The sequence below is a fragment of the Neodiprion fabricii genome, chromosome 6, assembly GCF_021155785.1.
Source record: "Neodiprion fabricii isolate iyNeoFabr1 chromosome 6, iyNeoFabr1.1, whole genome shotgun sequence".
In the NCBI taxonomy this organism is placed as follows: domain Eukaryota; kingdom Metazoa; phylum Arthropoda; class Insecta; order Hymenoptera; family Diprionidae; genus Neodiprion; species Neodiprion fabricii.
In genome coordinates, this window is record NC_060244.1 from 19,833,375 (window position 1) to 19,846,779 (window position 13,405).

Consider the following 13,405-nt stretch of genomic DNA (forward strand, 5'->3'; position numbering starts at 1 on the left):
CCATATAGGAGCGTGTATAATGTGGGAGGAGTTAGAATTCCGAAGGACATCTAAGGTGATCTATTACAAATTCCCTCCCTAACCGCCGAGATGTTGAAAAGTCACATGAAAATCTTGACTTCGTAGTACAATTCCTGAACTGTTTTCACTTCTCCCTAAATTTTGGGAGGAGAACAACCCGACACTAAGGCTGAATATTTCACTATGGTTTTGTTGCCGCTTTAATTGCCTCGCGGAATGAAACACACACGGATTATTTGGATCCTCGCAATAAGTCGAAGATGTCCACTTATCAGATATGAACCTTGAAGAGGTGAAAAATGTAATTTATTTACATCCTGCTTACCACTTTGACCGCGGTTTGAGACGATAATGCGCTTTAGAAAACCAATCTATCATTCATCTTCACGGGTTTCGGATACAGGATTTCGTAACAGGTCCCATACAGCGTAGGAGGAATGAATAGGAGAAAAGATGAAAAGAATAGCTGCTGGCGCAGGTTCTCCAGTTCCAAAGGGCAGGTACACAACACCCCCGGTACCGGCGAATAAGCCCGAAGCGCGGGCAGGTACTACTCAAAGTGGCCAACATCTTCCCACACCTACCTGCCGCCAACTCCAGCCGCCTCCTCGAGGAGGTTCAGCTGAGAATTCTGATTGGGATCAACCGTTTCACTCTCTCCCACCCCTCCTTATAGGCGGAAAAAGGCTGTTTGCGCTTATGACGTTTTTATTGAAAGATCCCTTTAAAAGATGTTTCGTGTTCTCCGGGCTTTCGGTGCAGTTCCCGGCTTCCACTGTCCCCCGAGGAACTTCTCGAGGGTTGGGGAGAGGGCTGGTAACTCGAGCCACACCCTCCCCCTGGATTAATCTTTCGACTCCGTTTCCTCAGCGTTCGAATGCCAAACTAGAGTCAAAGTTTCATTATCTATCGATGGAAGAAACTCGCGAGGCTGAGACTGCAACCGGCTCTTAGAATTTTACTCGGTTTTTCATACCTGTAGCCGAAATTTTGTGTGAAAAATTTTGAATTCACAGAATATAAGGGAAGAAGGACGAAAAGGAAAAAGGCGGGAGAAACTTAAGCTCGGAAGAACGACACACGTCTAGTATAAGACACAGACGCTGCACCAGACACAACACACTGATCAGCTGAGAGGCCTCTAGCCGGTTGCCTGACAGTGTTGGCGGGAAATCTTAACCAATCAGAGAACAGCTCACTCCCCCGTCGGCCAGATCTGTTGCCAAGGAATCTCAAAGAATTGTTCCTGATACTTCGAACTTCTCGGATCTGGGTAAAGAAAAATTTACATTCATCGAGCTTTGTACCGACTTCCTACCACACATACCTAGAAGCCGGACTCACCACACTTTGAAAACAATTTCTTTCTTTGTCCGCTCATTTCTTTGCTGCTAAGAGAAAGAGCCAATTTTATGGTGGTGGCGATCTGCACAAAATCAAGCGTTCTGAAAATTCTTGAAAAATGATTGAAGCTCCAGTCTAAACTGGTTTGTCAATTTCATTGAGATCTCAAACGGCTCTACTATATAGTTGACGCAGTCCCCCATATGATTTTAATTTTCTTTTATCGTTCTTTTTTTTTGTGTGTGATTTATTGCGCCCTCATCGCAGCGTCCGTGATCTTCCTATTTGCTAAGTATACAAAGTGCTCATGCAATGGGCCAGAGATACATCTACAAAGGCTCCAAGTACAAACATATTATTATCTCCCTGAGTAGATAGCGTTTAAAGTCCGCCTTCTTCAGATATTACAAGCTCCCTATCTCTCTCAAGTCTTTCATGAATCCGGGAATACGAGGCGCTCTTCACCATCTTCGGAGGATCAGCTGTATCTACATCTTCCAAGCTGTGCCTCAAGATAACTGAACCCAGTCAGCCGTCATTTGTTCAACCGTCTACCAAGTGTTCGGTAACTACATCAGGATTTGAACATTTTTCTCTTACATGCAACACATCTCACGTGAAAAAAAAAAAAACTTATCTATTTTCTTATCCCACACGTTCGGAATTCGCTCAAGATGAAATTTTGTATGTTGCAGGAAAAAAATCGTTCGAGTACAATATTGAGGATTATTATCGCACTGTTTCAGGATGGTACAAGCCGACCGGCACTATAAGGAAATCGGAGGCGCAGGCCTTCGTTTTCTTAATAGGTACTGTTTGTTTTCAGAAGTTCACTAGCAACTTCCTGCCATGCCGCCTGGAGTGTACGGCCGAGAGCCAAAATTTTCTTTCCATTCCTGCAACCTTGCTCGCTCAAGTCTTTACTGTCTCGTACCTGCTCCTTACAGCCACCGACGCCAGAGTCTCGAGCCTCAGCGGCCAACTCACACATTGGAATCATGGAGAATTTACAATTCGTTAATTCTTCACACTTCTACAAGTTGGTTTTATGGATCCACACAGTATACAAAACGTCGTAGGACTTTTTTTGTTCTGATTTTTTCTTGTCTTATATTCATTCCAGACTTTCTGAGGCAAGACAAATTCTTCACAGAGCGGGATAAATTATTAAAAGTGTAACCTGCGCACGATGAAGAGGGTTCCTTTAATAACAAAAAAACAACTGTGAACCAAAAATAAAAATAAAAAATACCACCGCCGATGCACTTTTTATGGAAGTTGACCCAGGGACTCCGCAAGGAAGTCAAAGTCACCTCGAATTTATACGAGGTCTTCTTCCTTCTCTCGAGAAACATCATCATGTCCCGGCTTTACAAGGATGACGATACGAATTCCAATTTTTTGCCCCACCCCCCTGAATGAAGTCTATACTTTACAGAGCCTTGCGTGGCGGTGGATTCAAGAATGAGTGTGATACAGATTCACTTTTACTCGACAACTGGTTATAGATATATAACCAAATGGAGTAAAATATAAAAGAGAGAGAGAGAGAGAGAGAGAGAAGACGCTGGTATTTTGCTCGAAAACTGAATCGAAACTACGGGAAAGAAAAATCTTGTACGATACGTATTTGTCAATGATAATCTGGAGAAATCCTATGATCTGGTCGATTTATCTAACGGTGGGTGTAGACCGAGCGTGGGACTGCATTAATTGGCGTCCTTTGCGGCTCTTTGAGCCCTGGACCCTTCGGGTTTCTCGGCCTTTCGACTCGACTACCAGGCGCCATGGTCTATCCACGACACATACGCGCGGGGAGAAAACAAGAGACAGTCGATACGTGTGCAGGTCGAAAACTCGTTTAAGCAAGTGTGACGCCTCCCAATGGTCGATCTCTATAAAGCAGTCGCGGTATCGATTCCTCGATTCCACCATCTCCGCCAGACTTCGTGTCCTCCTCATTTGCTTTCGCCCATTGATCGTCACTTCTCACCCCTTACACTTTCATCCACCTCGTGCTAACGCGAGTCCTCACACGGGCGGTTCTCTGTATTTCTCAAGGGGATGTCGCAGAAGAATAATATACATTTAACCGTAAACCGCAACGGTGAGACGTGGACGTGAACTACCGCGTTCAAAGATACCAAACAAGTTCCGCTTTACAAACGCGCCCCAATGTGAATATGCGTTACAATAATACGGTACAACCAAAAGGAGTTCGTATGTCGTTGCGTATATGTACACGGGTATAAACTTATCCACCCACTTATTTATTTACCTTGCAGATATGTACATGCCCTGCCGAGGAAGTACATAGTTAAGAAACAACGGAGAGCACGTACGCACGATAGCCCACATAACCCGACTCCCCTCCCCTTCAAACTACCAGCAACCTCAACTCTCGAGCTATACGGTTATGGAATATAAGCCAACCACCCACATCCTGTCCCTGCTGAGACTGGCTGGTATGAATTGCAGTCCAGTACTACGACAAGGATTATGAAGTATATGTATAGTTGATGCCAGTACTTGTTTGTTACCATTATGCCAGAATCGAGACGTATTTTGGTACTCGGACACTGTTATTCGAACGTCGTTAAGGACTTCGAGTTCAATGTATCGAAAAGGAGGTTTTTCTTCGTCCTCTAATTTCAGTCGAGGGACAAAGACGGTATTATATGTACTTTTACTATTTTCCTCTCCGTTGACTGAGATTCTAATCATCTATAACGCATAACGATTGAAGCCGATCGTTACGGTGGCGTTGTTTTTAGAAGCGATTCAATCCGGGGAAAAACTATCCATGCAAAACACAGGTGCAAACGGTTCACAGTGATAATTTATAACTGTAACTTGTATAAGGGCACAACGCGATATTCTCCGTACAGTATTGTTGTTTCTCACTTTTCCATACTTCAGATTGTAGAAGAATTGATGGAAACTTGACACGCGCGCGCGTGAAGACCACACCGCGAGATAATCGTTAACCGGGTATTCTAGTTCTGCTTGTAAATCAGCCACCCCATTAGCGAGACCTTTTAACGACCGCTTCAGGAGCGAAAGAACGGCGACCGTATTCCCAGAAAGAAATGGTTTTTGCCACGGGATGTCACAGTTTCAAGTAAAATTCCACCCTGGGGCCCGTTTAAAATTGAAACCCTTTGAAGTCCTGTAGGCTGTTACAAAAGTCTGGTGAAACGTTTTTCATCGCCTCTTCGGGTGACACGGATCATTTTCTCTCTTACACCACGGCCAACGAGACCGTTGACGCACAGAGACGTCGCTAACTTGGCATGACCAATGTACTTGCGGTACCGACCTCGAAAAAAGCCAGGTGCAAATCCATAATCTTTCACGTACAATATACCTGATCCATTCAATGTCAAATAACATACTTGAAAAAACTGTCGAATAATTTTTTCTTTCCCAAAAATTATATCCCAGTGCAGCACTCGAGTGTTTTGACTGGTATACCCAGAGATCCTTATTCTCGTAGTCCTTGGTAAGAATGAGAGAGTCAGCAATGACTCGCCGTTTCGTTTGCCTCGTCAGTGAGTTTGCAAGTTTCCACTTTCCACTAGCAAATCGACTATTTTGCTTTCTCGGTAAAATAAAAAAATAAAAAAACGGGTGCGAGATTTTTCATCAGAGTAATGTCAACCGGTTTCGTAAAAATGTTCGTCAAGCATTTCCGAAACAAATGATCAGGTGAGAAAAAATGACGGTGAAAATGAATGAGATTGGAAAGAAAACATCGAAAAATAATCTGAATGCTGAATCGTACCCATTCACGGGGGGAAAAGTTTGAATTATTCACCGATACCAAATCTCCGGACATTTAAATCTCGTGAAAAGAGCGAATAAAAAGTGAATTATTATTATATTCAGTCGGGTAAAAGGGGAAGAGAGATATGTAAGTGTGAGCGGTAACGCGCCAGGGCGTGTGCGTCGTGTATTTTGCGTGGGCACATGTCACGCATTGCACTCGCGTGTGCGTCGAGGAGTCCTAGGTGGGCGTTATTCCTGGTGGGGGAGACGGCCACGTCGTTTTGCTCGGTTTTTTAACGGTCGCGGCGCGAGAGAAACGCTGGGAGAGAGAAACCTAAAGATTGGAGTCTGAGAGCGAGGGAGGGCGGTCGGGGAGTGGGAAGCGAAGGATCGTTAGAGATGAAAGAACCCACAGCGATACAAATAAACCAAGAGTATTTTCTCTCCCCGGTGGCTCGTGTACAGCGGTACTCAAACCCCCGTCGAAGAATTCACAACAAACGGAATTGTTGTGAAAAATGGAAAGGGATTAGCCGGATAAAAAGATGACCTTTTTTTTAAAAAAATACCGAAAATTTGAAAAAACACCGATGAACATTATCGTTCGGTTTTTGATCCGAGTCCAAGGTCCCGATTCGGATAGCGATCCTTGAAAAACAAAAGAGGGATCAGCGGTCACGTTGCATACCGGGGTCTATGCGGTGGTGGAGGACGGGCGGTTTGGTGGGGAATTATAAATTTAAATGAGCGCCAAAGCTGAAGTAGAAGGTGAGCCGAGGGCTAAGGCCAGATCGGGAACGTTGAAAAGAGAATAGAAGGAGGCGAGGGGCGAAAGAAAGGAAGAAAGAATGGACGGAACAACCAAAACGAGAAATAAGTAAATAGGGAATTAAAGAATCGGGCAAAGAACTCGGCAAGAAACACCGCGTACCTATTATACGAAGACTATAACGAAGAGGCAAGTTGCTTCGTAATCAGCTGCTTCAAAAGAAGCGCGATCACTCTCAGTCGTTGTTGAAGATCCGTAATGTCAGATTCAGCACCGAAATCGTCCGACAGTCTGCACCCAAATGCAACAAAGGTATGAACAATAGCCATGTGAATGCGGTTGAGTGAAGAACCAGAAGGGGAAAAGGAAGATCAAAACCGAGAAGGATGTGGTGACGGTACGAAGAAGATAGCGGGCTGAAAACGGAGTAGAGGAAGACGATGAAAGGTAACGATCATTTCGAACTTGGGACTCTGGTTATATAACGACAACGTAAACTGGCAAAAGGCCGGACGACTTGTGAAAATATGGATACCCATCTTCACGAATCCGGGCGCGTAGCAACAGCGGATTCACTTACGAAGGCTCGATGGCTGTTCCGGAACAGCGAAACTCTTAACGTTCAACTCTACGATGATCGAATACACACTGGCGTCTTTCCACCCGCTGCGCTCAGAAGTGATAATTAGTAAGATACGCAGGAATCTCGACAAGAGGATCATGATATTTGATCCTGAAGTGAAAAGCAAGTCGGAAAAGCTCTCGCATGCCGAAGTGTAAGCATGGCCATGCAAAAAGTGAAATGCACAAACTCCAGAGTGTACGGAGCATTGACTTAAAATGATGCGAAATTCATTCTCTTCGCCTCTCGAGAAAACAAAGGAGCTGAACCTGCCGACTCGCAAAACAACGAGCTTATAAAAGCCGCGAGGTATTGAAAAGCATATATCCGGCCCAGGCATCCTTTGATCCTTCGCGGAGCAAACCGCGTCGGTTGCATCACGGAGTGTGAACGCGTCAAGAAGACTTTCCTCTTGAAGACGAACTCTGACCATCGGTAATAGATTGAAATTGACATGTCCGTGAGAAATGAAAATATCCATCCATCCATCCATCCATCTCGAAGAGCTTCAAGTTCGGTAATAAATCCAAGGTCACATTCTTGGCTGGGTTAGATTTACGAGACCATTTCCCGCCGGTACCTACAGGCCGCGACTAAATACGGATTAAAAAAGTAAGCAGACACTGGACGTATGCTGCTGTGTACGAAGAAGCGAGAGGAAGGGGATCTCTTCTTGAGTTTGTGAATGAATGCAGAGAAGCCCGGGCTTACTGAATGAAACGGCAAATACTACGAAATACGCACGCTTAGGTGGTCAGAGGTATTTTTGTCGGTGGGATGTACACACCCGGCAATGTTTTGCGCGTGTGTTGATCCTAATGCGGGGCCTCGTGAACATGCTTCTAGAAGACGCAGACTCGCTTATACTGGTTCCTCGAATTGTAAAACCTCGAGTAGGTACGGGATGGCATGGCGGTCTGGTCGTACGGAAAAGTAGGCACAACACATTTTCAAATTGGTCAAGTCTTTACGCCCCTTCACAGATATTTCTATGGAATTGTGTCACCTACATTTCGTACAAATCTTGTTTTTTTCACTCTTAGACTCCCCGGAAATAGTTTCAAGTTACAACTCGCTCATGTGCAAATCTTGACAAGAATCCCATTCGGCTAGTCCTGTGAGTAAATACTTCAGTAGTTTTATCCTTATTTATAGTCTCTTCAACCAGTGGTAAAAACATTTGCCAAAGAAAGACAGTGCGCGAAAAGTAACGTATAATAATTTCACAAGTTGATTCCTTTCTTTCTCGGATCTATCTACCAAAGTGTTCAACTCTTGCAGAATACGTTGAAGATCCGATCAATTTGAAAAATTCTGCGTTAAAGAACGGTTCGAAAGATTGAAAGGACACGAGGTATCGCAGGCCACAAAAAATTCGTGCCGGCATTTTCGAGTTTTCGACCTTCTAGGAACTCTCTGGATATTTACAGTGCCCACAGGACCACAAGACGTTATTTCTCACTGTCCCAGGACTATCTCTTACCTTCAGAGCCTCCTATGTAATTATACGATCAATGGCACCGGTTCAATCTCCGGAAAAGTTACAACCCACTAAATTAAATACATTACAGATATGCCGAATTCCCAATTACGATTAGACAGAGAATCAATTTGTTGGTAAAATTGTGATCTGGGTCCAAGTTTTCATCCCGACAAGGTATTTTATTTAACGGACAAACGGCGGTGTGTACCGTGTGAATTTGTCATGGTGATACAGGCATGTGGACGTTGTATACGTGCGCGGTTACCTAGATCGGATATTTAAAATGTAAAAGAAACTGGCTTTCACGAAGACAATTATTATGCCGGGCCTCGTCGTCACTGGATCCAGAGTCTAGACGGTATACATTGTAGATCGACTTTGTTACTCGGTCCAAGGATATTTGGATAACTCATTGATAAGTTAGAGGTGGTCTTGTTTGTCTACTGTCATCTTGCAGCAGAGAGAGGGAAAAGGTAACGTGTGTCACGAGGATTGAATGGAACGTTACAGCCAGGATAATGATTGAGGAGGAGGAGTCTGAGACCTCCCATCGCGTACACAATCATCTTTTTGAGGAAACGCATTGAGCTTATCGTAGTTTAATCGGTAAGGGTCTGACCACCCGGACTGCAGCCTTGCAGGCAAGCGAAAAGTTTGCAAAGTAGTAAAGGTTCAGTTGTTTGAGGGAGGGTGGAGCAATTTTTTCTTGGCGGCCAAAAAATTGAAAAGTTAGGAACCTTGAATCTTGTACTGTATGAGGACCATTTTAGTGGGTATAGGCATTCATAAAAAGTCAGGAGTAGGCCGGTTTGTTGGTGGGCTTCAGTAAGTGAATACCTCGCGGTGAACAAATGATCGTATAAAGGGGTTTCCTTACTCGACATCCGGTTTATACCACCAAAACTTTCTTGCCACAGGAAGTATCCGAGATGTATTACAAATACACACCTCTTTCACCCTTGAATGGATAATTTCATTAACCATGGTCAGCCTTATATCTTCTCGACTTTGTACTTTCACGCAAGTTTGACGTACGAACTTGAATGACAATGAAAAAATCAACTGCAATGTCCGAACAAAACGAACAACTTTAACTTTGTAAGAATACGAGTAAATACAACAGAGAAGTCTTGAAGCATCAATTTCACGAAACACGCCGCAGTTGCGGTAATATGAAAGGTGAAAAGTGTCTCAGTGCACATGACTGGACCGGATGAACACTTTATTAGGCAATGTAGCGTGTGAAGAGATTTTCGTTGGGCGAAGACCGATGATCTCAGTACTTTATACGCTCCTGTAAGAATATTAATTTACATTAAGTTTAGAAGCCAATAATCCACCAATCGATACTCCATCGGTACAGGGTCTTCCGCGAACCACGATGCGGATACACTGCGGTTTTGACAACTGATATGCACATCCGATCTTTTGTGACGAACATCAACGTCCAAGAAACTTGCATCCTCTCGCAAAGTAAGAAAAATGCATATAAAAGAAAGGCCTTTTACAATCACGACGGGAAAAAATGGATTTTACGAGCAAAGATTTTTTTGATTTCTACTTTCACCCAAAAGAACAAATGACAAGACAACAACAATTAACCAAGTTCAACATAAAGTGTAAACCTCCGGCAATCATTGCGGGTGTTTTTCATACACTTGCAAGCAAAAATTTTTTGGACAGCAACCTCACGCGTGCTCAGTGACCCTTTCGAAGGAAATTTCACCCTTTGACAATCACGGTTTATAAGCTTTTTAAACCCTTCTTTACTTAAAGAGTTGCCTCGTGTTTGAGAATCCGAGATTACCACAACAATGTGAATAATTACAATACGAATAATGGAAGTACGCCTAAGCATCATTCAATTTTCATTCTAAGGATACAAGAGGGTAGGCAGCATCAGTGTGTCGAAACCCCCGCGACAGAAACGCCCCGATTCAAAGAAACCGAAATATGAATTGCAGGGAAAGATTTTTAGCCGGACAGTAAAGAATGGTATTATCTTATCTCGAAACGCTGAAAGAGGTTCTGCTTTGTGGTGTGAAATACGTTAGTCCACCGCCACCAACTACCCGACATTGTTGACCAGTCGAGAGGATCAGCTGACCCGGTCCAGGCTTTCCAGATGCCTTGAACCGCAAAATTTTCTCAAGCTACACTGAAACAGAATTCCAGTAGGTACCTGTTTTTTCCCGCGTAAATGGAAATACCGTTATTTTTAAACCTCCGTAACGTTGAATATTCCTACCGAAGAAATAGATATTGATATTTGAAACACGTGCGATGAAAACGCGCGATGATCAAGCACCCAATAAGATTTCCGCATCGAGATTTTGACTGGAAGAAAATGCTTCTAAACTTAAATCTGAACGCCACGAAACTCAACATCAGAATGTTATGCAACACTCGCGATCAATTATTTCTTAGGAAGATTAATTAAAGACCCGAACAGCATTCCTGGAATTATTCAAGCACGGTCTTAGACTCGAAAGGAAGAATATAACTATATTAATAGGGTGGGCATTCTTTTTCGAAAGTTTTAGGTCAATACCTTGAATAACGGTCGGTTGCGAAAAGTCGCTGTTTTTATGGTTAAAAAAAAAAACGAAAAAAAAAACCATACAGATATTCAAACTCATCACAATGCGACGAATAAAGCGGATTGGTACAGGATAGAAGGGAGTGACTGAAAGGCATTTTCACTCTATGGCAATACCTCGGTGTAGGACTGACCACGATTGTAAGGGTGGGCATAAACGCGGACAACCCTAAGCGGGAGCAGAACGCGGCGCCTCGTCGCATCCTCTGGAACTATAAGCTATACAGGATGGACCTGACGAGCTAATTGTTAAATAAAAGTATAAAATGTACGAAAGAACTCGACTCCTTTGTGAAAAATCGTACCTGCCTCATTGATCCTCCTACACGCAACTTATATCCTGCGAAAGTATGCGTGTAGGTTCGGCTTCGTTTGGTTTTGCTGCCTTGCGTCAGGTTGGGCCAGGTTACGAGTCTGTCTATCTATCTATCTGCACACTACCACCAACTGCATCCATTCGAACCATGGCTGCCACAGGTTATCCGGTCGTGTTTTGTAGACTTGCGCGTTGAGGCTCATGGGAACTGGCTAAAAATCGTATTGTCCTCTGGCAGTTTCTCCTGGGTAGGAAACGAGGACTCCGGAGTATTCATGCAGGATTCGTGTTCCTGTACTCATTCAGCGACCGCGCAAAGTGTCTTTTCGGCCTTGCCTCGCAATGTTCCCACTAGCAATCGACAGAGTTTCTTTGTAATACTTTCCTAGAACTCCTTCGATGAGAAGAACCGAATTTCTTAATGGAAATGCCCACCGACGACTGCAGGGCGCCGAACAAGGCGCCACTGGGAATTTGTGGGGTTCGAGGGTCGTAGAGATCCTTGGAATGCAATGGATATCAAATTTTCTCAATACAATCTCCCACGAACGGGATTTCGAATCTCATGAGAATTGCTACTGCTCCTCAATCGTTTCCAAGCGCCCTGTCAAACAGGCTACATACTTTCATCTGGGAACCGTTCAGGCTCTGTGAAACTACCGATAAGTCGACTACACGGGTTTAGGCATGCGATTCAAAATTATATACCTGAATGTTACTTTCATCCTTCGGTCATGTGAGAAAATGTTTTCAACATTATTTGTCGAGTTTAACAGTGGAAAACTGACCGTTACAACCAAGTCCAACGCTGTACACAAAGTGTAATAAGTAAAAAAAGTTTTCCCTGAAAGTTGACTGTTGGATTTTAATTTTAATTTGTTTCGTCCTTACAACAATGGCGTAGTACTTTTTACTATCATAGCAGAATCTCAGCAACACTTGAATGTGAGAAAGCGGGAAAAAATATTTAAAAAAGAGAAGAAGATGGGTGTTTTAACATTTGACCGAGCAAAGTACCACCGGCATGTTCGCAATAGTATAGGTATAACCTAATTTGTTCTGCCAGCCAATTAGTTTTCTTCGTTAACGCTTATCTCACGGAGTAGGAATACACGCGCAGGCGGTATATAATCTTTAAAGATGGCGTGTCGGCCGGCGGCGCGGCATAAGCCCCTTTTACCTGACCCGCGGTCAACCGGTAGGTACCACGCATGCAGGTAATGTACCTGTGTGCATAGAGCTTTCTTGAATTGAGATGAACGGTTCGAGTTTAAGGCTGACTGCGGGAGTCCTGATTTCTCAACGTACCTTCGCTGCTGCACGAATAACGCGTTATCGGCATGGGAACATGAACGAGCCAGACCTTGTCCCCGATTTAAATCCCCAGACGGGGAAGCAGGATTATTCTTATAGCACAGGTGACGCAGAAATTGTAAGTACAGAGATACTCGCGTAAGCAACAGAGTCAGAAAATACACTAGAATATTGAATTCTAAAACATGCTCACCTTTGGTTTGTCTGGTGATTCGAGGCCTCGGCAACTGGTGACCCGGAAAAATCTATAATCAATAAAAAAAAATTACGGTCAGCTGGATGACTTACGACAACACCCGGGTTTTTCCAAATTGCACTGTCAGCCCGCGATTGAGAAGAAAAAAATATATTTCACTAACTCTCAATTTGAAAGAGTGCCAAATTTCCATGATCAAGATACTAAATTGTGAATAGCTATTTATATATTTTTTGGAGGGATATTTTCCACCAAGTATTTAGACCTTGACCTCCATTCTTCTCGTAGCTTACTATGGAAATTCTAATTCAAAAGAAAAAAAAATCTAGACTATAATTAGTCAGCTCGGAGGGCCCTCGGGCTAAAAAAAAACGCTGGCCAGGACTCCAGACAAAACTATCCCTTATCTTCGAGAATAAGGTTCCAAAGAAAAAATGCGGTAACAGATCGAATACACGTGGCCCGATCTCTTTTTTATTGTCTACTCATCTACGGTGAAAAGTCAAGGAGACATATATTATAATGTAGAAAATTCCAAGGAGTTGAGACCTCGCATTTTCACATAATTATCAACAGATTTAAAGAAAATCAAAAAATTTCTTTGATAATGAATCTTGAGTTGGCGATGAATAAATTTTATTGTTTATGACCGAATGAAACAAAACTTGTTTACGCATTGCGACGAATATATTTTTGAATTGGTTCGTAAGCAAATAGAATTTATTTGCGATTAACAAAATAAACCAGTTTTTCCTAGGAGTATACAGAAATTGGCCAGGGTTGAACATACGAACGATAAATATGGGCCGGTTCGCCGTTGCATACCATGGGGTAACATCCCGGCAGCATTAGCTCATGGTAATGTAAATCATAGAAAAATCTTTGGACAAAAGAATCTTGATGACACGTGACCCCCTCTCACATGTGCGCCCCCATATGTGGCGCATCGTTTTTGTATACCTATATGGGGGAT

The 13,405-nt window shown here is 43.3% G+C and overlaps 1 protein-coding gene across 3 annotated transcripts in view; it reads right to left on the reverse strand.

The window, feature by feature from the left end:
- Nucleotides 1–13,405, reverse strand: part of LOC124185719 (M-phase inducer phosphatase-like) — an 88,284-nt gene that overhangs the window by 49,938 nt on the left and 24,941 nt on the right. For all 3 annotated transcript variants that reach the window (XM_046576753.1, XM_046576752.1, XM_046576754.1), the window contains exon 3: nt 12,430–12,481. In XM_046576753.1, the coding sequence (XP_046432709.1) occupies nt 12,430–12,481 (52 nt within the window). The remainder of the gene's footprint in view (nt 1–12,429; nt 12,482–13,405) is intronic.